The sequence below is a fragment of the Peromyscus maniculatus genome, chromosome 6 (genome assembly GCF_049852395.1).
Source record: "Peromyscus maniculatus bairdii isolate BWxNUB_F1_BW_parent chromosome 6, HU_Pman_BW_mat_3.1, whole genome shotgun sequence".
NCBI classification, from domain to species: Eukaryota; Metazoa; Chordata; class Mammalia; order Rodentia; family Cricetidae; genus Peromyscus; species Peromyscus maniculatus.
Genome location: NC_134857.1, coordinates 85193115 through 85218037, shown reverse-complemented (window position 1 = coordinate 85218037; position 24923 = coordinate 85193115). Strand labels below are relative to the sequence as shown.

The 24923-nt window shown below is 50.9% G+C and overlaps 1 protein-coding gene across 8 annotated transcripts; it reads left to right on the top strand.

The window, feature by feature from the left end:
• The first annotated feature begins 2585 nt into the window (after nt 1-2585).
• Mov10 (Mov10 RNA helicase) lies at nt 2586-24734 on the top strand. Of its 8 annotated transcripts, none has more exons than XM_042279647.2 (21): nt 2586-2891; nt 3015-3216; nt 13374-13577; nt 13959-14194; nt 14303-14564; nt 16229-16363; nt 16572-16740; nt 18112-18266; nt 18529-18705; nt 18818-18965; nt 19258-19416; nt 19632-19735; nt 19902-19999; nt 20089-20305; nt 22042-22159; nt 22277-22468; nt 22595-22669; nt 23640-23765; nt 23844-23932; nt 24130-24251; nt 24335-24734. In XM_042279647.2, exons 2-21 carry the CDS (start codon nt 3080-3082, stop codon nt 24424-24426), a joined length of 3015 nt encoding a protein of 1004 aa, XP_042135581.2. In that variant the 5' UTR covers nt 2586-2891; nt 3015-3079; the 3' UTR covers nt 24427-24734. The 8 variants fall into 8 exon arrangements, with proteins under 8 accessions (XP_042135581.2, XP_042135580.2, XP_042135578.2 ...); XM_042279646.2 differs by having other exon boundaries at nt 2642-2792; XM_042279644.2 differs by having other exon boundaries at nt 2662-2792; nt 3028-3216.
• The last annotated feature ends 189 nt before the right edge of the window (nt 24735-24923 follow it).

Below are 24923 nucleotides of genomic sequence, written 5' to 3'. Positions count from 1 at the left end.
TTGCATACTTCTTCAAATCCAAGGTGTCAAGAAGCATTCTGAGGTCGGTGGTCCTGGAGCATATCTGCAGGCCCAGCTCGGAGCATCACTGCTGCTCCCAGTCCTGGGGTTGCGGTGGAGGAATTATGCATATGCAAAGATATACAACTTTCTCCATTCAGGGCAATTTTATTGCATCTAAAGTCACTATGAATGTTGAATTAGTGGTGAAATTGTTTTGTTTCTTTTGAGACAATCTAACTCTTAACAATCCTCCTGTAGTAGTTGGGATGAGTGAAGCTACGTAACAAGAACTTTCTCTATGAAGCTTTCTGTGCTTACGAATATTAGACCACATTTCAGCACTACCCATGGGAGCCATTTTTAAGCAGTAAAATCACCACCAAAAGACACAAAAGGGCAAAAGCCACGACATTAAATAGATCATGAGAACACTTGTTGCTGAGGGCTGAAGCAAGGAGACAGTGTCACAGTATTCTGCCTCAGCGGGGGACATGGACATAGAAACCACTTTGCTGCTGTTCTGTGGACTTCCTTAAAAAAAAAAAGTGCTGTGAGTGTGGACTTGGGTTACAAATAAATGTTAGTGAGTAGGTATATTTGCAAACATAGGCTCTTCAAATAATGAAGACCAACTGTACCTGGTATGGCCTTTCCCTTAGTATGTGGTAGACTAGCCAATTTCAGTATTTTAGTTTCAGAAGGGTTTGCAGTTGCCTTGGGGAGTATAGTCTAATTTGAATACAAGGTTTAGAGACCATCCAAATGATGATTTCTAGGACCTAGAGAGTATTAAGAAAAAACAGGCCTGGTGGCACACATCTTTGATCTCAGCACTGGCAGGCAGGATCTCTGAGTTCAAGGCCAGACTGGTCTACAAAAACCCTGTCTCAAAACAACAATGAATTAAGAAAAACAAAGCTGCCTTGAGAAGCTGTGGATTTATTCCCCATAAGGCTGGCTAACATTAACTTTCAGACTGCTGCTGCTGTTGCTCAGACTCAGTGCAATCAACCTTACTACTTGGAAGTCGAGATGTAATGAAAGCTTCAGGAAATTGCTGAGCTGATTTTGGGTGGAGGGCAGCCATTCTAGACATCTAGAACTGTACGCATGAAAACAGTAACTTTCAGAGTAGAGCCTTGAGAGACATTTAGAGTGGTCCCAGCCCAAGTGTTTACATAGACAACCGCCTGTGTTCAGGAGATGGGCTTGAGCAGAGAAAGGGCTGAGATCCTCATGTGTCCAGACTGGCTGGTCAGAATTGTTGGTGTGTGGTAATCTGATGAGCACAATTTTTAAAAATGCCTTTTAAGACACATATATATAGAAATAGGAACCGTGGGGTTCTCTGCTTACTCAGTCACGTGTCTGGTTATCTTGAGTAAATGATGTCACTGGATCATTTACAGGTTATCAGGTGGAACCTTGGATGTATTGGAGTTCCTAACTAAGCTATTGCTATATGTCTAAAAGGCATATTTATTGGACTCATCACAGGTAGATTGTAGGATTTTGAATTGGTAAGCAACAGCAATTTTGGTTTTTGTTTTTGAGAGCATCCTCCCATGTAACCCAAAGTTGCTCAAACTCATAACAGCCCAAGAAGTGGGATTACAGGCTTGGGCCACCATGCTCCACTAACAACAGCAATTTTTAGGAGTCTATTCTCTTTCTTCCTCTGGGGCTTCCAGTCAAAGGGATGGGGGAGGTGTGGTGGTAACGTCTGGCTAACTCTCATAGTTTTTTCCTCTAGTTCACATAATCAATTTATAGGACGTAAAATTTTCCCTTGTTCCATTCCGCCACCCCTGCAGCCTTGATTCTGGCTCACATGGCATTTCCTGTTGCTAAGGCCTGTTATTCCTGGCCTTCTTGGTGGTTGGCCTGGGAGGTACAGAGTTAACCCAGCTGGAGCTTGACCCTGTTTGAGGCTTTCCCTACACTAGGTTAGATTGTGTGGCCTCCTGTGGGGAAACACTTTGGAGAACAACAGTAGCTTTGATACAAGTGGAACTCTGGTACACTCAATATCTTTCTAGCCATCTCATTCTAGTGTGTGTTTTTATTTCATTCCAGGGATAAATAGGTACAGAAGGCTTGTTTTGTATTTGTTGTTAGGGTAGCCCCACCCCCTTTAGTTTGTCCAAGCACATTGGTCTTCTTTTCCTAATGCTGCCGCTGTTAACCATTTATTGCCTAACATAACTGTACCGTGCTCTCGGGGTGCTAATTATATTTTGACGGCTAGGCAACCCTGACGTACCGCTAACAAGTAGTAAAGTAACTAATCCAAACCAGAGCGCAATTAGGTGCCCAAATGCATGGCCCAGGGGCTAGAATCTCCAGCCTTGAAACAGTGAAGCCTGTGTGGCCCAGAAAAGTAAGGACTGGGTCTTGGCAGAAGCTCTTGTCCCTCTCTCCCACAGGCACACACCTTTATCTAGAGAGACACTTGCCCTTCACCCCTCAACTTTTGACTCCTGCCTTCCTCTGTGTGTCAGAAAGCCAGAGCAGGGAAATGGGGGAGGGGGCGTGCCGCTCGCTTCCTCACTGGTTTATGTCCCCGGCAGTCTGGGGGAGGTGCTGGACGCGGCCCCAGTCCAGCTGCAGCCGACCCATGTCCGGGGCCCTGCCCTTTGCTCTGCAGCTTTTCACTAAGTCCCGAGGCTCTGGCGAGTGGGCGTGGGAGTAGCCCTAGCCGAGGCTCCAAGGTCCTCCCGGCTGTTTAGGGGGCCCCAGGCGATAGCCACGTTCGGATCCTGGCTAGCAGCCAGGGGAGGGAGCTTGGGGTAAGGGGAGGGCCCTGAGGGAGGGGTCAGACTCCTTAGGAAAGAGTTAATGCGAAGAGGGGGAGGGGATAGGACGAAGAGACCGAAAGGAAGGCTCAGGTAGGAGAAGGACGGAGGAGGGGAGGCTGGCGGGGAGAAGGTGGCTGGCAGGAGCAGACGTCAGAGGCAGGGGGCTTCTCCCCTTTGCACCCTCACCCCAGAGCAGCCAACTCTAAACCGCAGCGGCGACTTTCAGTTTCATTTCCACGGACCCTCCTGCCTGGGCCGCAGCCGCCGCCGCCGCCGCGATGCCCAGCAAGTTCAGCTGCCGAAAGCTCCGGGAGGCTGGCCAGAGGTTCGAGAGTTTCCTGGCCGAACGGGGACTGGACCTGGAGACAGATCGCGAGCGGCTGCGGGCGGTTTACAACCGCGACTTCAAGCCCAGGTACGGGCCGGCCCACCATGGGCCCCAAAGGCTCGGGGGGCCAGCGCCGGGGCGGTGGGGGCCACCTTCCCGCCGCGGACGCACAGGGATGCAGCCCCGGGCCGATCGGGCCGGGCCGGTCCTGGCAGACCTCCTCCCGCGCCTGCCCACGCCCAGCCAGCGCCACCCCGAGCCCGCCCGCTCTGCACAGCCCGGCCGGGCGGGGAGGGGTCGGTGCCCACGCGCGGCCAGCAGCAGCCGGGGCTCCGTGGTGGGGGAGGGGAGCCCCACAGGGAAGGCGCTGCAGGCGCGGGCTAAGCGGGGATCCCCGCCCCCTCGTGGAGGGGCGGCTGCCCCCGGGGTCCACGCTCCGGGAGAGCTGAAGAGGCCCAGGGTAGGAGGGAGAATCTCGGGGAGCTTCAGGGAGAAAAAGAGCACAAACTGCGTAGGCAGTCAAACCTCCATTAGCACCTGTGGCTTCTCCATGGAGACCCGGGGCCAGGGACAGCCTCCTGGAGGCCCCTTTTCCCCATGGCTGAAGATACTTGGTTTCCTTTTCCTGTTACCACCCAAGTGAAAAATCAAAGAGACTTCTGTCAAACCATAGACGTGTGCTTCAAAACTCCTCTATCAACAGGCTGCTGCCTTGGATGGAAGACGAAGAAGCAGTTTAATTGGGATGGGTATAAAGAGTTGCACTAATAAATAATAAGGAAATGGGATTGGGGCTTAACAGATTTTGAGAGACTTTTGAGTTGCAACTGGCCAAAATGCCTGTATGGGTGAGATGTGGCTGCTGTGATTTGGGGCAAATCTTAGAAGGATTCAGTAATGGCAGCGTGGCCTGGGGTTGGGGGAGAACGTAGAGGTTGTTCCTATTGACCAGAATATTAGTTATTAATGAATTAGTTTTTAATGAACATATGCCTTGAAAAGAACATTAAGGGGTTGAGCAGCTTCTGGAAAAGAGGGGCCAAGACGATGCTGACCTGTTTTGTGCGCCACGTTGTGCCGGGCACTGTGGGAAGGTGAAAACTGAGCCCTGAACAACAAAGGCTGTGATCCGCATACAGCATATAGTCAGTAGTGTACTCCACAACAGGGGGACGTGATGATGCGAGAGATAGCTAGGAAAATGGTGAAGGAAAGTGAAGAGGCTTTGTCAACACTTCCCACCCACGCCTTCGCCTGTGTCCGTAAAGCGCAGTGCAGTGCGGCTCTGAACCCAAGTCCAGTACTTTGGCAGTGGGGGAGAGAGCGCTTAACTTCAAATACACCGGATTGCTAGGGATTCACAGGAGATGGAGACGTCAGTGCGTTGTTTGCTGAATGGAAACATCACACACCAAGAGCGGTTCTTGCTCTAGGCAGACCAGAGAGTTCGTATCAAAGGTGGAAGGTGAGAACGTTGATCAGATCGTGGGCTTCTTTTTAAAACTGAGATGGGCATGCCTAAAGCTAAGGGTGTAGGGAGCCAAGCTCAGGGCCTAGTCAAGAAGAGTGCTCAGGGGACTGACTCAAGTTTAACCTAGGAGTTTGTCAGCGCCAAAGTTGGTAAACTGTTTCAGTGCTGGGCAGAAGGCACCTATGGTGGGTTGCATACAAAAAAAAAAAAAAAGCAACTATGTGTGATAGAGGAATTGATTTGTTTATTTTAGCTGGTTTTTTTTTTTTTTTTTTAAACTGCCTAGGCTAGCCTCAAACTTCTGAACTCCTGCCTCAGGCTCCCAAGTCCTGGAATAGCAGATTTGACATAAACCACCACCATTCCTGGCTGCTATAACGTGTTGGATTTTATCTTTCTTTTTTGTTGTTGTTGGGGTGTGGTGGTCTAAGATTTATTTTATTTATGTGTGCATGTGCACACTCTATGTATGGAGGTGCCCACAAGAGCCTAAAGAGGTCATCCGATTCCCTCCCTGGAGCTGGGGTGACCAGCAGTAGTGAGCTGCTCAATACGGGTGCTTGAGAATCTCACTCCAGCCACTGAACCATCTCTCCAGTTCCGTTTGCCTTTTGAGACAGGATGTCACGTACCCCAGGCTAGACTCGAAATTACTACGTAGCCAAGGCTGACCTTGAATTTCTGATTTCTCCTTTCTCCACCTCTAGTGTACTAGAATTACAGGCACACCCCACCACAGCTGGGGTTTGCTCCTATTTTTTTTTTTTTTCCAATTTATTTTGCAGTGCTGGAGATTAAACCCAGGGCCTTGCATTTGCTAGGCAAGCACACACTCCACCACTGAACGGCATCTGTAGCCCTAAGGTAATTTTTACTGTATGCACTTGTATTTTACCCAAATAAAGCTGGGAGACTGGCCTTGGCCTTGAAGGAAAGATAAAGTTTTAGTGCAACAGAGGAGGAAGAAAGCCTGAGTGTGAGTTTATATCCTATCATGAGACCTACTCAGCAAAACCGAGGAATATTTGACTTGGATGTCTTAGAGACCGTCATGGTGCATAGAATGTTCCCCAAGTCACTCAAAAAAGCAGAAGTAGTAGTGGGTTTTATCAAGTACCCCTCTCTCCCAGCTGGCGGAGATTTCTGCTTGGGTGGAGACTTAAGTTTTCTGTGTATCCCCACCCCCTTTTTAATAGTTTTTTGTATCCCAAACTGACCTTGATGACCGTGAGCTTTTACTTCTCCTGTACTGGGAGTCTACCCCTGAGGGCTTTGCGGGTGCTAGGCAAACACTGTACTGTGAACCGAATTCCATCCCTGGCCCCTCCTGTGCAGTGAGTGAGTGAGTGAGTGTGTGTGTGTGTGTGTGTGTGTGTGTGTGTGTGTGTGTGTATACTGAACCTGTGTCGTCAGGTTTGCTGACACAACGACATTCTCCCTTCAGCACCTCGTCAGCCCGACGATGTGTTCTTCAAAGCCAGACCATGGTCAACTGCTTCTTCCTCCAGATTCTCATAGCTTACTCTTTCCACACCGGGGATAGCCTGTTTACAACTCAATCACACTGTGCTTCTCATTGGAACTCGACCGCCGCCTTTCCCGGCACACCTTCCAGGCCCCTCCCTGCCTTTAGTCCTGTGTGTCTCAGCACTCAGTCCTCAACGTAGACTGCGTGTCGTAGATGCCCAGTACATGCTTGCAGAATCCAGTTGAATTCCAGTTGACCGAGAGAATGGGCTAGAGTGAACATAGCAAGTCACCCTTCTCAGTAGTTCTCGGACCGTCCTACTAGGAAGAATAGCTACTTTCCAGGTGGGTGACTTTGTATGACGTGAACAAGAGGCAGGAGCTGGAGCCAGCAGGAGGCCATGGAAGGAGTTGGTTTTGTTATTTTTTTTTGTACATGGGGATGAAACCCAGGACCTTGCACAGGCGAGTGCTCTCCAGTTGAGCTCCTTACTCAAGCTCTTCTGTTGTCAACCTTTTTACCTTTTTTTTTTTTTTTTTGGTGGGGGAGGGCAGTAAAGCAGGGTCCTGCTAGGCTGGCCCGAAACTCATTGTGTAGCCCAGATTAACTTCAACTTTGAGACAATTCTTTTATCTCAGCCTTCGGACAATCCTGCCTCAACTGCCTGAGTGCTGCTGGGATGATAGCTGAAGACCTCCCTTTCAAAAGAAAAGAACTGGCAGCCTGCCTAGTGGCCCATGCCTGTAATACCATCATCGAGAGGGGACAGGATGAGCAGGAGTGTAACGGTTCGAAGCCTGCCTGGGCTATATGAGACCAGGTCTCAAAAAAACCAAAAGCACCTCGTGCCCAAAGTCCAGGGAACATCATAGAAGAGGGGTCAGAAAAAGTTAAGAGCAGGAAGCCAGGAGGGCCGCTGTGAAGGGCCGTCTTCTGGACGTGACAGGACCTTGAACTCCGAGTGGCTCGGTTACCTCCACAGCATTTCAGCAGTGGTGTGGAAGGAGGTCACGAGCGCCCCCCCGCCCCAGCTGAGGACTTCAGTGGAAGGTAGTGGCTGCTGGAGAAGGGAGGGTCGATTTTCTCTCGGGGGGCAATGGCAACTGGTAGGCTGCCCATGCTCCAGAGGTGGCACCACATTCATGTTGATGCGGGGTTCAGTGGGGAATGTTTTGAAGGCGGGGAGCAGTCTGAGGAGGTGGCCCAGCTGGAAGGTACTTCTTGCCTAGCCTGACAACTGAGTTCTAGCCCAGGACCTATTTGGTCCCCCCCCCCACACACACACACACACTAAAGAAAAGTGAATGTTTAAAAAAATTTAAATAAAGGGACATGAAATTGAGAGGAAGATGTGTGGATAGAAAATTCAGGGAGTTGGAGGTGGAGTGGGGGGCATGGATACGACCAAAATATATGAAATTCTCAAAGAGTAAATAAACCGTTCATCAAAAGTAGAGGCTGGAGAGATGGCTTGGGGGTTGAGAGCACTTGATGCTCTCATAGAAGACCAGGGTTCAATTCCTGGAGCCCAGAGCTCACGGCTGTCTGTAACTCCAGTTCCGGGACATTGTGACACCCTCTTCTGGCCTCTGCAGCCACCAAGCACATCACAAGTGCTGCACAGACATACATGTAGCAGGACACCTATTCACGTGAAATAAAAACAGATCTGTTTTTAAAACACAGTCAAAAGCAGATCAGCAAGATAAAATAGACTGATAGAGTCAAGGTTTTATAAATATAAATTCTTGGCTTTTTGCATGGAGGAAGGATGGTTTGTATCTTCCCCAATCTCCCCAGTGAAACCCGCACTATACTTGGTGGCCAAGTAGTACACACAATTCCTAAAACTGTCTGCCTGAAACAACAGTAGCCATACATTCTGTCCTGTTTTTGACTCCGTGTGTGTGTGTGTGTGTGTGTGTGTGTGTGTGTGTGTGTGTGTGTTAGAGAGAGAGAGACAGACAGACAGACTGACTGACTGACTGACTACTAGGTCTATGTAACCTAGGTTAGGTTCAAACTGGCAACAGTCCTGCCTCAGCTTCCTAAGTACTGGGATGGAGGCATGCTGGCTCATGTCTGTAAATGCAGTGGTTGAGAGGTAGAGGCAGAAAGAGCACGCAGGTTTAAGGCTAGCCTAGGCTACATAACTAGGCTTTGTCTCAGAAATCCTGAAAAAATAAGTTCAGAGCTGATTTTGACCCACTAATGAGAAATGCGCCCTGAATTTGTAAAACTAGATGTCTCTTTAGGGTCACTTCCAAATCCATACTAGATTTGGGGTTGGGGCGGGGCGGGGGGGGGGGGGGGGAGCGTTAGCTGGCATTTGAGCAACAAATAACAGAGACCAGATGACAGGCAGTGGAGTCTAAGGGTGTCGGCAAAGACAAGAAAGCCTGCTGAGGATCAGTGACGCCGGTGGCTGGGAATGGCCACCGTGCCTGATGGATAAGTGGCTGGAGTCAGCATGGGGGCCGATCATGGCTACTGTTGAAAAGAGTTGTGGGAAAGAGATGAAGCCATGCATTTGGGTACTTAGCACACCACCCGGTAAGTACTCAGAAAAGTGTTCTGCTGGTAGAGATGCTGCTGCGCATGCGCGCGCGCGCTGTGTGGTAACCGGGCTAAGTGTGCCACACCGAAGGGTTAGCTGGGTTTGTGCCCTGTGGAGTTGCTAGTGGGCATGCGGTTGGCTCTGTGGTGATCCTGCTGCCTGTGTACAGGGTAGAGCAGGCGTGGGAGGAGAGATGCAAAGCCAGAAGTAGGGTCAGCAGTTGACAGAGCCTAGAAAAAAATGACAACAGATATGACGAGGCCCGTTGCAGAGGCAGTACACAAAAGATGTGCTAGGCAAAGCTCATGTAAGATGTAATCTTGTCGTGCGGGAGGAAGCAGCAGGAGAATCTATGCAAGTTCAAGGGGAGTCAGAGCTACATAGTGAGGCCCTGTCAGCTGTGTGACTGACCAAGGAAGTAAGAATTTAAATAAGATACTTTAAAAAAATTTCAACAGATGGCAGCAAAAATCAGCCAAGCATGTGTCCTGTGCCTGGTGGAGGCAGGAGGATCAGGCGTTTGAGACCAGCCTGAGCTACAAGAGACCTTGTCTCAAAATAATTTTTAAAAAAAGACTGTAAAAAATGTAAATAATTAGCCGGGTGGCAGTGGCGCATACCTTTGATCCAGCCCTCGGGAGGCAGAGGCAGGTGGATCTCTGTGAGTTTAAAGCCAGCCTGGTCTACAGAGTGAGATCCAGGACAGGCACCAAAACTACTCAGAGAAACCCTGTCTGGAAAACAAAACAAAAACCAACAACAAAAGTAAACAGTTGAAAATTTCTGATGCTAGGGGCTGGAAAGGGGGCATTCTGAAGCTCTTACTAATGAGAACATAAATCCAGACAGCTGGTTTCGGAGGCAATTTTGCAGAAATTCCCAGTTGTGCTGGATGTGGTGGCAGAAGCCTATAAACCCAGCATTTGAAAGGACCGACAGGAGATCATGAGTTTGAGGCCAGCGTCTATCTCCAAAAGAAAATGACCTTTTTACTAAAGTTGTAAAAGTTCATTCATTCTCTTTGGCCCACCCAGAAATTCTGGTTCCAAGAGCGTGTCTCCCTGGACTTGTGAAAGTACGAGGTTTTGTGTGTGTGTGTGTGTGTGTGTGTGTGTGTGTGTATGATGATGATAACATCAAAAACTGTGGGCAGCCTGCCTTGGTCATTGGAGAATTGACTACCCCATTTAAATTAAAGCCGTGGTACTTTCTGCAACTCTCCAGAGGCGGGAGATGGCACCATAAAGCATTGTCACAGAACAGTGTCTGTTCCTGTGTGTCTAGTTAAGGGAGTGTTTATCAAGTAACAATTGGGTGTACATCCCACCTCAACAAGAGTTTGGAGTGAAGGCCTTTCATACTGCATGTGCAATGCTGTCTTGCTTAAATGTCTTAACACTTTGGTTGAATACCTTTTTCATTTCTCCTTACGCATGCATACTTAAACCTAGGTAAGTTTACCTACATAGGGCCATTATCTTCTGTCCTTTTCCTTTTTTTTTTAAATTTTTTTAAATTTTTTAATTTTTTCGAGACAGTTTCTCTGTGTCGCCCTGGCTGTCCTGGAATTCGCTCTGTAGACCAGGCTGGCTTTGAACTCAGAGGTCCCCCTGCCTCTGCCTCCCGAGTGCTGGGGTTAAAAGCGTGTGCTACTACACACAGCCATCCCCTTTTCTATCATTCTCTTCACAGGATATAGATGACTCCTCCACATCAACATCCCATTTTTGCTCCTTTTTAAATTATATTTATCTAGGGTGTCCTTGTGTAGAGGGTCAGAGGACAACTTATGGGCGTCCGCTCTTTCCTTTCCCGTATGTATGTATGTAGCTCTCAAGGCCGAACTCAGGTTCTCAGGACAGGCACCAAGCACCTTTACCCATTAAACCATCTCACTAGCCTTCTGTTTCTTTGGGGTTTTTGGTTTTTGAGACAGAGTCTTGATGTGTAGCTTTAGCTGGCATGGAACTCAGTGTGTAGCCCAGGCTGGCCTCACACTCATAGAGATCCACCTGCCTCCGCCTCCCACGTGCTGGAATCGAAGGTGTGGGCTACCACTCTCAGCCCGTTTGTTTGTTTTTGGGACAGTATCTTTCTGTGTATCCCTGGATAGTCTGCACCCTGGTGTGTAGACTAGGCTAACATCAGATCTGAGATGCTCTTCAGCCTCTGCCTCCCGAGTGCTGGGATTATGGGTGTGAGCCACCATGCCTGGTCCTCTTCAGATTTTTCTCTCTCTCGAGGTTTCTTCTGTTTTCTCTTCCTCCCTGGCCTGTGTTGGTCTTGGCTATTCTCAGACTACAATTCCCCGGGGAGGTCCCAAGCACGAGTCCTTGGTTGTTAACTACCACCAGGGGACTCCCTAATATTATGAGATTCTGACCTTGACTTTGGCGTGAGCTCTCAGCCCTGCCTCACATGACTAGGGCTGCCTTTGGACCACGGGCATCTCAAACCCAGCATGTCCGATGCAAATGTGATGGTCCTTTTGGCTACCTACCTTTTCCCTCCTCAGAGACAGTCCCAGAGCCAAAGTCCTTGATTTGGATATTCCAGATGCTTCTCTTTCCACTCTTATTCTCCTTCCTGTCGGTCACTAAATTCTGCTAATTTGCATTCAAAATATGATCAGATCTGACCCCTCCTCTCTTTCTCCCACTGCCTCATTCAGGCCTTTGGTATCTTTTAACCAGACAACTGCAGTGGCCTTCTTCTAACGGGTCTCCCTGCCTACAATCTTGCCTCCAGCATATCCATCCTCCAATCCTGATGCCAGAGTGATCTGAAATGCAAATATGATCTTGCCACTCCCCTGCTTAAAACCCACCAACTGCAGTGGTTCTGTAACTACAGGGTAGCCTCTGACGAGGGCTGAAAGTAAGTTGTTGCTACTGCTACTCTTGCTGTGCTTAGACCTCTCCCTACTAATACAAGTACTAACGATAGCAGCTAACGTCCACCGAGCATTTCTCATTGTGCTTTCAAATGACTTACCACCCTTTTAAAAGAAACCATAGCCTCTTCAATGCTGTCTGAATCATACTGCTTCGTTTCTTGGGATGAAGGAGGGAGGCAGAGTTACAGGTGTGGGACACAAGGAGATGTCCCGAGCCACAAAGGACCTCACTGTGTGCTCTTATAAGCAACCATGCTGATTGATCGCCAGTGATGGGTTACTGAGAATCACCACACAGTTGCTAGGATATGCTGTAATGACCCAGCGTTACCAACAAGCGTTGAGTGGGGTTATCACTCCTCTTCCAGATCCTCACTAAGTCCTTCAAATATGCCATGCGTTTGGGAGCATCCTCAGGCTCCTGGGTACCAGAAAAGGGGAGTGAAGGACTGCTGAAAGCCAGGGTCAAGTCCGGGCTCCCAGCCTGCCATGTAAAACCGTCTGGATCTCCCCATCTCTGCCACCTCCTGTCATCCCTTTCTTGGAACCTTTCACTGTAGTACACTGTATGTGACACTAACCATCACTCTCCCTTACCGAGGTCTGCTTTGTGCCAAGCACTGGGCTAGCGGTTCCCTGCAATGTCAGTATCTCAAGGGAGCCTCATGGTGGCCCTCTAAGGCAGGTCTTCGATCCCTACTTTATTTTTTTTTTATTTTTGTTTTTTGCATATTTTGGCAGGGGAGGGGTTGGGAGAGGGGGTTGGGTTTTGGTTTGGTTTTGGTTTTGTCTTTTGGTGCTAGGGGTTGGACCTCAGGCCTCACAAACGCTAGGTAGCGTTCCTAACCTCTGAGCTCCTATAGGCCCCAGTAGTTCAAAAGGCAAAGAAAGCAAGGTGCTGGTGGGTGGCCAGCTGAAGCGGCTGGGAGGCCCAGCCCCATCTGTTTGCTCGTCCGGGGAATGCCCACTCCTTCCTCAGAGACGCCCCCCGCTCCCCGCCCCCCCCCCCGCCCAGACAGTCCTCCGCGCCCCAGCCTGGCCCCCTGAGCCCTTGTGTGCTGTCCAAGCATCTGTGCCCCATCATCACGCTGGAACGCATGGGTTCTTCTGAGTGGTCCTCGAGGCTGGATCGAGGTCTGGCAGCTTGGAACCAGCCTCACGCGTAGTGTCTGGCACCTAACATGCCTCCTCCTCCCTAAGTGTGTGGAGCGGACTGCGCCGCACACCAGGTGCCCAGCCCGCGGTCACCCTGCTGACCACTTTTCCTGTCTCCACCTCTCTAGGCACAAAGCCAGGCTATTTGATCTCGGGAGAAGGATCCTTTCCCTTCCTGCTTGGGTTCCACCTGCACCCTTTGACTTCCGGGGGAAACCGCTGTCTGATCCGCCACCTTGCCCACACTCTGGACATCTCTGCTCTCTATGACCCCCTTTCTCAGCCCTCCCTACAGCCTGGGACCTGTCCACTCCTATGAGCCACCTTTTCCAACTTCCCCTTAGCCTTAGCTCTTCCCACTGCACTCTTTTTTTTAATGTCCCAAAATAGTCCCCCCTTAAAAAAAAAAAAAATCCGTTTCTCTCTCTGTCTTCCCAGCCAACAGCCCAATATTGGACTTTGCTTCACAGTGCTGTTTAAGGCAGTTATTTTGTGTTGGAAAGCCCCCATGCCTTGCTTTAAGTTGTTAAAAATTCCTACCATCCCGAGCCGGAGCCTCTGCCTCTGAGCCCCATCCTGCCTTGAAGCAGGCCTGGTGTGTCCCTGCAAAGAGCAAGTAGCTCTTGGGCCTTGCCCAGCCCCCTCTGCACAGCCACCCTGCCTTCCCTCACTTCCCAGTGTCCTCTGCTTCTGGCAGCTATGGGACCCCTGCCCCTGGCTTCTCCTCCATGCTGTATGGAATGAGGATTGCAAATCTGGCCTTCGTCACCAAGACTCGGGTCAGGTTCTTCAAACTAGACCGCTGGGCCGATGTGCAGTTTCCAGAAAAGAGACGAATAAAGCCAGGCTCGAATATCAGCAAACAACAGAGATCACTGTTGGCCAGGATCTTTCATGACAGGTGTGTGAGTGCCTGCCCTGTGAGTGGGCAGGGGAGGGAGGGCAAGGGGAAAGGATGTCTGGCTTTCCTTGGGCCGTGGTAAGCTCCCCAACCCAACTCCCACCCCCCACCCCCCCTCCACCACACACACACACACACACACACACACTCGGAAGGAAGGAAGGAAGGAAGGAAGGAAGGAAGGAAGGAAGGAAGGAAGGAAGGAAGGAAGGAAGGAAGGAAGGAAGGAAGAGAGGCAGGGAATTAATACAGGGTAGAGGTGAGTTCCCAAGCATATCTGACACTTTACCAAGTTCCTAAGCCCGAAACCTTCCCCAGGGTAATTCCCAGCCCATGGTCCTCTCTCTCACCCCAGACCCCATTGACTCCCACTCTCCCCAGGGCTGAGTATCTTCATGGGAAGCATGGGGTGGACGTGGAGGTCCAGGGGCCCCATGAAGCCCGAGACGGGCAGCTCCTTATCCGCCTGGATTTGAACCGCAAAGAGGTGCTGACCCTAAGGCTTCGAAACGGGGGACCCAAGCCTGTTACCCTCACTCATCTCTTCCCGCTCTGCTGGACGCCCCAGTTTGCCTTCTACCATGGTGAACAGGACCTGCCCTGCCCACTGGGCCCAGGTGAGTGCTCATCTAAGGTGAAGTTAGCTCTCTGTGCTGTGGGCTCCCGCCTCGGGGTGGGGATGCCGTGGGTAGGGTCTCTGCCTCACTCCGCTTACCTTCGTGCAGGTGAAAGCTATGAGCTCCATGTCTACTGTAAGACCAGCCTCGTGGGCTACTTCCCTGCCACGGTCCTCTGGGAGCTGCTGGGACCTGGAGACTCGGGGGCGGAAGGAGCAGAGACTTTCTACATTGCCCGCTTCTTAGCTGCCGTCGCCCACAGCCCCCTGGCTGCACAACTGAAGCCCACGACACCCTTCAAGCGCACCCCTCGGCTCCCTAGAAACCCTGTATTGACCAACCGGGTAGAGGAAGGACAGAGGCCTGACCGGTAACTGGATAATGGCAGCATGGGCGCTCGGGAAGACCCCCTGTGCTAGGAGACAGAGCCCCCTTCCTGAATGGTAGTTGATTCCCTCCTCTGGGTCTCAGATCTCTTTCATGTCAGAGAAGCAAGCTGCAGGAGCGTAGCAGACCTGAGGGCAGTGTGGAAATGACAGACAGCTGTAAGCCGCCCAGCCTGCCCTGGAGCGTCCTGGAACGCACGGAGATCCACCTCCCTCTGCCTTCCAAGTGCTGGAACTAAAGGCTTGTGCCACCAAGGCCCCGCCACGCCTGGCACCCGCCATTAGATGTCTACGTTTCTGAGGGGGGTGGTAGCTGAAAGGCTTCTCGGAAGTGTTCTAAAACTGACAGTAATGATGGTTGTGAATACACTAAACAAATCACAAAACTGTATGTGAGTTTTTCCAGCAAAGCTGACAAAAGAGCCAGGTATGGCCCATGCCTTTCATCCCAGCACTCAGGAGGCAGAGGTCTCTATAAGTTCAAGACCAGTGTGATCTACATATCATTCCAGACCATCCAGGGCCTCATAGTGAAACCTTGTCTAATATTTAAACAAACAAACAATAAATCTGAGAGCAAGGTGTGGTAGCTGAAAGCACTGTAATCCTAACCCCTTGGAGACTGAGGCTGAGGCAGAATTACTGTGAGTTACAGTTCAGCCTGTGCTCAAGGAGTTTTAGGCTAGCCTGGACTTCAGAGAAAGACTGTCTAAAAACAAAATGAAGGGGCTGGAGGGGTGACTCTGTTTAAGAGCACCTACCTGCTGCTCTTGCAGTAGACCTGAGTTCAGTTCCCACCACCCAGGTGAGTGGCTTTACAACTGTTTGTGACTCCAGCTCCAGGGGATGTGGTGCCCTTTTCACACACACAAATCCATAGAAAGATAAACATTTTAAAATAATGAGTAATAAATGCAAACCATGTAATAAGATCTTTATAGTTATAACATGTTCCTCATTAACAATATATGTGTAGCCAGTCAGTGATGGCACACGCCTTTAATCCCAGTTCTGGAGAGGCAGAGGCAGATGGATATCTGTGAGTTGGAAGCCAGCCTGGTCTACAGAGTGAGTTCAGGGCAGCCAGAGAAACCCTGTCTTGAAAGACCCCCCCCCCCAAAAAAGAAAGAAAACAATATGAAGATTGTTCCTGAAAGATAAGAATGTTACTTAGTTATTATTTAAATCATATTGCTTTGTTGTTGTTGTTTCTTCAAAAGAGCATATATTGCTTTTATTTGTTGTTTATTTTTGAAAGAGTTGGGCTGTGTAGCCCAGGCTGGCCTATAACTCATAAACCTTTTGCACTCATTTCCAGTGCTAAGTGCTGGGATTATAGGCCTGTACCACCACACCCAGCTCACAAAACATGTCTTTTTAAATATTTCAAGTATTAGACTTTACAAAAAACGAGAATGGTCCAGCCTTGGACCAAGCAACTACATGAACTAGGGAGCACTGAACCCCTGGATGGCTGCTGACCACACCACAGAAGTCACTGTGGAAAAGTCTTCTGTGTTCAGCAGCATGTACCAGAAAAGGGGATCAGTACAGAGGAGTGTTTCCGCAAGGCTCCATGGGGACATTTCCAGAGTCTTTGAAGATGAGGGGTTTCTGTGTTTCTGACGGGTTTTCTTCCCTCCCACAGCGCCAAGGGCTATGAACTGGAGCTCAGTTTGGCCCTGGGGACCTACTACCCACCCATCCGCCTCAGGCAACTGCTCCCTATCCTTCTTCAGGGACCAAGTATCTTCACCTCCCCAAAGGAGGTTGCCGAGATCAAGTGAGTACTGGTACTTCGTACCACGTGCTCCCTCGTCTTTCTGCTGGCCTCTCCATCTGTCCTCTCTTCACTGGTTCACCTTGAAGAGTGCGTGCTGCCCACAGCATGTTCACTGTGGGGATGGATGGATGGAGAGAGGATAGAGCCCCAGAGCAAGGGAGTTGTCTGAGCCACCCTGTTCCTGCCCCAACTCAACCATCCCTCCCAGGGCCCAGCTGGAGACAACCCTGAAATCCCAGAACTATGAAGTGAAGCTCCGCCTGCTGCTGCACCTGGAGGAGCTGCAGATGGAACATGACATCCGGCACTATGACCTGGACGCGGTACCCATGACCTGGGACCCTGTGGACCAGAATCCCAGGCTGCTCACACTGGAGGTTAGGGTCAGATCTGCTGGGGGGAGGGAAGGTGCACGCCGGTCAGCCTGAAGGAGGTAACAGGCCATGATCTCTGACAGCAGGGCATACATACAAAAGGGATGAAAGAGTTCCTGTTTCAGAGGGTATGGACAAAGAACAGAGTGAGCTCCCTGTCCCCCAAAATGTGCCAGGACAGCACAATGGTTTTGTTTCTACTTTATTTATTTTGGGCAGCAGCCCATGTAGCTCAGGCTACCTTCAGACTTACTGTGTAGCTAAGGGTTGATCTTGAACTTCTCATCTTCCTGTGTCTACTGCCCCAGTTGTAGACACGGCCTAACACACCCAGTTGATATAGGTAGTGGAATTTTAATTTAGATTTTGCCGCCAACTGGGTGATATTGGTGAGTCCCTTGTTTTCTCAGCTTTATGGATAATTCTGCGACCCTTTCAAATATTTACATTTTGGTTTTTAAAATTATATAGATACGTGTGTCTATATGTATATACACATATATAATATATATTATTTTGTGTGTATGCAAGATGAATAGCACACATGTGGAGGTCAGAGGACAATTTGCAGGAGTCGGTTTTCTCTTTCTACCATGTAGGTCCCAGGGATTAAATTCCGGTTGTCGGGCTGGAGAGGTGGCTCAGAGGTTAAGAGCACTGATTGCTCTTCCAAAGGTCCTGAGTTCAGTTCCCCGCAACCACATGGTGGCTCACAACCATCTATCTGTAATGAGATCTGGTGCCCTCTTCTGGCCTGCAGAGATACGTACAGACAGAACACTGTATACATACTAAATAAATACATCTAAAAATAAATAAATAAATAAATTCCGGTTGTCAGGCTTGGCAGCAGGGCCCCCTTACCCACTGAGCCCTCTCATCAGCCCTCACATTTTAAGTACATACACACAGACTCATAAGCTTGTGCTTGCTCATAAGAACAGATTAATGCACAAGAGTGCATGCAGGTGGGAAGGGAGAGACCTAAGATGATCAGGGAGTTCCACTAAAGGCAAAGCTGGAGCTGAGCTGGCCAAGAAGGCAGCTAGCTGGACTGGGGCCATTGGCCACCACATCTTAAAATCCTACCCGGGAGGTCCGTGGGTTCCCAGGCTAGGCACCTCTAGCAGCCTGTGGTCCCCACTTCCCCAAGTTCGTGCTTTGCCTTGTAGGAGAGGAAAGCTGGGATGAGTTGAGGCTATGAGGCCAGAGCCAGGGACTAAGGCCCTCCAGTGATCACATGTGGGATAGAAAAGCTTTCTTAAGCCGATCTACAGAGTTCCAGGACAGCCAGTGCTACAAAAAAAAAAAAAAAAAAAAAAAAAAAAGGAAGGAAGAAGAAGAGAAAAGTTTGCTTATGTTTATATGCCGTAGGTTCCTGGTGTGACCGAGAGCCGTCCCTCAGTGCTACGGGGTGACCACCTGTTTGCCCTTTTGTCCTCTGAGACCCACCAGGAGGACCCTATTACCTACAAGGGTTTTGTACACAAGGTGGAACTGGACCGTGTCAAGCTGAGTTTTTCCACAAGGTGAGCGTTGGGAGAACCAAATAACCAAAAGCAACCTTCAGGCTTCTAAGGCCTGGGGTTAGGAGGTCTCGCTCCCGGAGATGACTAGGACCCTGGACACAGGGCAGAGAGACCCCGAGCTGTGTGAACTACGTCATCTCCCAGAGAACTTTGTAAGGACCTCCTGGGAAGAGAGCGGAATGGTGGGAGGTGGAGAGGGTCCTGGCTCTTCACTGCCCCCTCTACCTAACTGGAACTCTCTCACTTAACTCTTTGCCCAAAGCCTCCTGAGCCAATTTGTGGATGGGCTGACCTTCAAGGTGAACTTCACCTTCAACCGCCAGCCCCTTCGGGTCCAGCACCGGGCCTTGGAGTTGACAGGGCGATGGCTGCTGTGGCCCATGCTTTTTCCTGTGGCCTCCCGTGGGGCCTCCCTACTGCCCTCAGATGTGAAGTTCAAGTGAGACTGTGGGCAGGGGCCCCGGGTTTACGTGGGGTGTGGATATTGGGAATGGAGGCCCCGGGCTGTCGGATGACTTCAGGCTCATACTCCTGCGCCCCTCCTCTGCCAGGCTGTATGATCGGAGTCTGGAGTCGAACCCTGAGCAGCTGCAGGCCATGAAGCATATTGTGAGGGGCACCACTCGGCCTGCTCCCTACATCATCTTTGGGCCTCCAGGGACCGGCAAGACAGTCACGTTAGTGGAGGCCATCAAGCAGGTGAGGCTGAAGAGTAATCCCGGGTCTGTACCGAAGTATTCATCCCCCAGCATTTGTCCGCAGTTTTGATCCCCTCCAGTCCCATGAGTGGCCCTGCACCTGAACGGTCACCCAAAGAGGAGGTAGGGAGTGAGGGTCATTATGACTGCTGATACGTAAACCCGCAGACGTGACTTTACCAATATCCAATACCAAAGTGTCATCTAGACTAGCAGGCATCAGGGAGACCAATGCAGCCTGAGCCCACTGACATAGGAACCTTCTGCTCATACTGTCCTTTTCTTTGTCTCAGGTAGTGAAGCTCCTGCCCAAAGCCCACATCCTGGCCTGCACTCCATCCAACTCAGGGGCCGACCTCCTCTGTCAGCGGCTCCGGGTCCACCTGCCCAGCTCCATCTACCGTCTCCTGGCCCCGAGCAGAGACATCCGAATGGTACCTGAGGACATTAAGGTATGTAGGAAGTACAGAGAGATGCTTGGGAGGTTCTCAGAGCACCTGAAGACTGGCTGTGTGACTTCGGGTGGGTCAGGACCCCTCTGGGGATTTTGGTTTTCTTATCTGCAAAGGTGGGGGGAGGCAGGTAATAAGTGTTGGAGGTCCAGAGCCAGGAGGAGAGTGAGAAAGGAAAGAGCCAAGCTGATTTCACATCCTCTCATAACCCACAGACCTGCTGTAACTGGGATGCTAAGAAAGGAGAGTATGTATACCCTGCCAAGAAGCATCTCCAGCAATATCGGGTCTTAATTACCACCCTCATCACTGCCAGCAGGTAAGGGATGTATGGGATTTGTTCCTCAGCTGTTAGTATAAAGTAAAGGGGTACAGGGCTAGGGAAAGAGGAAGGCTTCCTGAGAGCAGAGTGAAATGAAGGGCCAGAGTTCAGGTTTGGTAGTTGGGTGCCTGGGAATGACCCCTGCTTGGCCTGACACTCCCAGGTTGGTGTCAGCCCAGTTTCCCATCGATCACTTCACACACATCTTCATCGATGAGGCTGGCCACTGCATGGAGCCCGAGAGTCTGGTGGCCATAGCAGGTGAGGGGGCTCAGGATGGGCTCTAGGTACACCACCCCACGCCAGTTGGGTCAAGTCCCACCCTTTAACCTTTCTCCCGTGCCTCTCAGGACTGCTGGATGTCAAGGAAACGGGCAATCCAGGAGGGCAGCTGGTGCTGGCTGGAGACCCCCGGCAGCTGGGCCCTGTGCTCCGTTCGCCCCTGGCACAGAAGTATGGGCTTAGCTACTCCCTGCTAGAGCGCCTGCTCACCTACAACTCCTTGTACAAGAAGGGCCCCAATGGCTACGACCCCCAGTTCATCACCAAGCTGCTCCGCAACTACAGGTATCACTGCCCCCACCTCTGCTGCTTATCAGGTTGAAACGGGGGTGGGGGGAGTGTCTCCTTGGTAGCCCCCTTACAGTCACTTGTCTTGTGACTTAGCAGGTAGCTGCTTCTTGGACCACTGGTTTATCTGCATATCGGAGGTCCTCAGACCAGAATGTATCTGGACAGGTCTAAGTTTCTAGGCAATCCAACAAGAAAATAGGAAGGGCAGGGAACATGAATTTTTCCTTAAAATCATTGTTAGTTGAATTATACATACAACTGAGGCCTATAGACTTGTGGTTTTTATTTTTTGTGGGGTGCTGGGACTTGAGCCCAGGACCTTGCATATTGCATTCAAGTGTTCTACCACTAATTAATGTACATGCCCTGCTCGCCTCTCCCCTTTGAGACAAGGTCTGCCTGTGTTGCCTAGGCTGCTCTGAACTCTTGGCTGGAGCAATCCTGCCTCAGCTTCCTGAGTAGCTAGGATTGTAGGTGCATACCACCCTCACCATCTTCTTCTAGTAAGTTTAACATCAGTACTTAGGTCAATGAGAATTTGGTAAATCTGGGACTGGACAAATGCCTCAGCAGTTAAAAGTGTTGCAGAGGGGCTGGAGAGATGGCTCAGAGGTTAAGAGCACTGGTTGCTCTTCCAGAGGTCCTGTGTTCAATTCCCAGCAACTACATGGTGACTCATAACCATCTATGAGATCTGGTGCCCTCTTCTGGCGGGCAGGGATACATACAGACAGAACACTGTGTACATAATCATAAACCTCTTTTTTTTAAAAAAAGTGTTGCCGGGTGGTGGTGGCGCACGCCTTTAATCCCAGGACTCGAGAGGCAGAGGCAGGCGGATCTTTGTGAGTTCAAGGCCAGGCTGGTCTACAGAGCGAGATCCAGGAAAAGGCGCAAAGCTACACAGAGAAACCCTGTCTCAAAAAAAAAAAAAAAAAAAAAAGGCTCAGCATCCATGTCAGGTGGGGATCTGACATCTATGGCCTCCGGTCACCTGCACACACACACACACACACACACACACACACACACACACACACACCACACATTCTCACATACACATAATTAAAAATAATAAAAATCTTTTAAGCATTGAGTAAATGTAAGCTGGGCCGTGGTTGTCCGCCATTTGGAGGTTGAGTGAGATAGGATTCAAGAATTTAAAGGCTAGCCTGGGCTACATAGTCAGACACCATCTCGAAATGGCAGGGCTGGGCTGGATCCATGGGTAAAAGTACTTGCTGTACACATACCTAGCAACCTAGGTTGGATTGCCCAACCCGTGAACTTGCTCATAGGTAGAAAGAGAACTGGCTCCACAAGGTGTCCTCCGACCTCTACACACACGGCATAGCATGACTGCCCACACCACAGTGATCACTGTAAAAGTCCTGTAAATGCTTTTGTGTTGATACTTACATTTGGGGGGTTTAACCTAATTCAAGAGCAGTGATAATAGATGATCATTTGTTTTTGGACTGTCCTTCTTGGGTAAACTAAAACCTGAGCGTGGGTCCTAACTTCTTGGTTTTTAAAAGGAATTTGGCTGGTCAGTGAGAGCCCCAGCCTGGCTGCTTATTAGAACCACGTTTGGCTCCGCTTTCTGTCTTTACAGCACCGGGCAGCAGACCCGGTCATGGCCAGAGGGCCAGAGGCTGGGGATGGGGAGCACGTGGAGCAGGGCTCCCCCGAGGGGCCTCGACCTTGCTCTTTCTCCTCCTGCCTCTTAGGTCTCACCCCACCATCCTGGACATCCCTAACCGGCTGTACTATGATGGAGAGCTGCAGGCCTGTGCAGACGTGGTAGATAGAGAACGGTTCTGCCGCTGGGAGGGGCTGCCTCGGCAGGTGAGGCCGAGCAGGGCAGGGCTCCGGGCTCCAACCCTGGAGCCCTGATTCCCTGGCTGGGTCGGAGGGTAGGGGGGCCGGGAGATCAGCCTGAGGGACTCGCTCCGCTGTGTCCAGGGCTTCCCCATCATCTTCCACGGCGTGATGGGCAAAGATGAGCGAGAGGGCAATAGCCCATCCTTCTTCAACCCTGAAGAGGCTGCCACGGTGACGTCATACCTGAAACAGCTCCTGGCCCCTTCCTCCAAGAAGGGTAAAGCCCGCCTGAGCCCCCGGAGTGTGGGCGTCATCTCCCCATACCGGAAGCAGGTCAGGCCCTCGGTCCAAGACTAGGACTTCCCTCTTTGCCCACCAGCACCCTGGCCAGCTGTCTGCCTCTGCCTCCCTCTGTGAGGGTGATGGCATGAGAGAAAGGCACCTATCCCCTCCCTCCAGGTAGAAAAAATCCGTTACTGCATCACCAGACTCGACCGGGAACTTCGAGGGCTGGATGACATCAAGGATTTGAAGGTGACATGCACCCTGTGTTCTCTCCCAGCCTTCCGTGTGCCTCTGACCTCAGTCTGTGTTGTGCCCTGTTTCCTCAAAACGAAACTGGGGTTTCCCCCAGGTAGTTCCGAGATGGAACCTGGAGGCCTGCCTATTTAACAAGTGCCCAACCGTGTCTTTCTTATCAGTCAGGTGTGTGGCCTCTGCCCCCAAGGATGAAGTCCAAACTCTCTAGACCAACCCTGCCTGTCATGTGATCTTATCTCCTTGCTCCCTCTGTAGCTTAACTCTCCGTCTGAAGGGCTGGCTCAACACTGATTCAGATAAAAATCACTTGGAGAACTTTAATAGTATCACTGCTTTGGTCCCACCCAGCCAATTACCATAGCTGTCTGGAGGAAAAGCCAGGGTGGGTTTTTGTTACTGTTTCGTTTACTATTTATTAATTTATTTTTGGTTTTCAAGACAGGGTTTCTCTGTGTGGGTAGCCCTGGATGTCCTGGAACTCACTCACTCTGTAGACCAGGCTGGCTTCAAACTCAAGAGAGTGTCTGCCTCCCGAGGACTGGGATCCTAAGCACCATCACCACCCAGCTTTGTTTTGTTTTGTTTTGTTTTGTAAAGCTCCAGGGGTGATTCTGATGTGTGGAGCCAGGGTTGAAAACCACTGCTTTATGATTTACAGGCCTCTCCCTCAGATATTCTGACCAGATTAGTGACTGTCTCCAGGGAGAGCACCGGGCAGTGCCTGCCATTTGATTTGCTTTGAACCCTGTCCAGCCCCCACCCTGGAACTGGCTCTGTTCTTAGGCAGGCCTCCCCAGCAGGCAGGCCTCCCGGCCCCTTCCTGGCCCTGCACTCCTCACTGATCTACAAGTAACCAGTGACTTGTCTGTACCTTCCTGGCCGGCCGCTTTGCCTCCTAGAGCGGGTCTGTCCCCATGGCTCCTCTTGAGCCTGCCCGGTCTCGAGACCTGCCTCTGCACTCTAGGTGGGCTCTGTGGAAGAATTCCAAGGGCAAGAACGAAGCGTCATCCTCATCTCCACCGTCCGGAGCAGCCAGAGCTTTGTGCAGCTGGATCTGGACTTTAACCTCGGTTTCCTCAAGAACCCCAAGGTTAGAAGGCTTGTGGGGTGGCATGAATTCTTCCTCAGGGCCTGTCCCTTCCATGACATCACTACTTCTTCCCCCCAGAGGTTCAACGTGGCTGTGACCCGGGCCAAGGCTTTGCTAATCGTAGTGGGCAACCCCCTCCTCCTAGGCCATGACCCGGACTGGAAAACGTAAGCATTCCCACCCCATAATTGCTCTTGGTGACCACGAGCCCCGAAGCACCCGCTTATACTCAGTCCTCAGATCTGGTGCTGTTCACAATTGCCCACCCTGAATTCTTACATGAAGCTGGGCCACTCTGCCTTCTGCCTCCGCTCCGCGGCCAAGCCTGCACAGCTTCCCCTGCCAATGTCCCTGTACCCCACAGATTCCTGGAGTTCTGTAAAGAAAATGGGGGCTATACTGGATGCCCCTTTCCTGCTAAACTGGACCTGCAGCAGGGACAAGACTTGCTCCAAGGTCTAAGCAAACTCAGCCCCTCTACCTCAGGTACGGACGGGCCATGGTGGGCCAGGCAGGGGGCGCGGTGGGAAGAGGCAAAGCAAAGCAAGTATGTCTCCTTTTCTTCCTAGGGCCCCGCCGTCACCACAGTCTCCCCCAGGAGCGGGATGGCGAAGGGGGCCTGCCCTTACAAGTGGAGCCAGAGTGGAGAAATGAGCTCTGAAGACACAGCTGCCGCCTTCTCACACCAGCCAAGCCTTATTGCTGCCCATCCCTGACCCAGAACCCAGCTCACCTGTCCACCGAGAGACAGGCAGGCTGGGGAGTTTACAGCCCGGACCGTCCCGCCCCTTCCTCTGCTAGGGACAATAACCCAAGCTGCTAAAACTTGGAGGAAGGGGATGAGGAAAGCTTTTTTTTCCCCCTCGCCTTTGCCGTAACTGGGGATGGAACCCAGCGCCTCGAATATGCTAGGCAAGCAGCCCACTGCTGAGCTGCTTTAAGAAAAACAAAATGCCGTTCTATGCAAAAGCCTCTTGCTTCCGTCTCATCAGCCTGGCCTTGCTTCCTGTGCCCCGGAGCTGACCCTCCAGGAGGGGATCTGTCCAGAGCCACACCCCTTCAGAACTACGTGGAGGACAAGAAACCCAGTGGACAGGGAAGCCACCCACAGGCTTCTATGTTTAGCCAATGGTACAGACCACTCCCCTCACCCACCCA

What these genes read in the sequence shown, in the direction of transcription:
- Mov10 (XM_042279647.2), top strand. Translation starts at nt 3,080, where the DNA reads ATGCCCAGCAAGTTCAGCTGCCGAAAGCTCCGGGAGGCTGGCCAGAGG. An exon ending in AAGGAGGTTGCCGAGATCAA is followed by an intron (nt 16,364 to 16,571) that starts GTGAGTACTGGT and finishes CATCCCTCCCAG; the next exon opens with GGCCCAGCTGGAGACAACCC. An exon ending in AAGCTGCTCCGCAACTACAG is followed by an intron (nt 20,306 to 22,041) that starts GTATCACTGCCC and finishes CCTGCCTCTTAG; the next exon opens with GTCTCACCCCACCATCCTGG.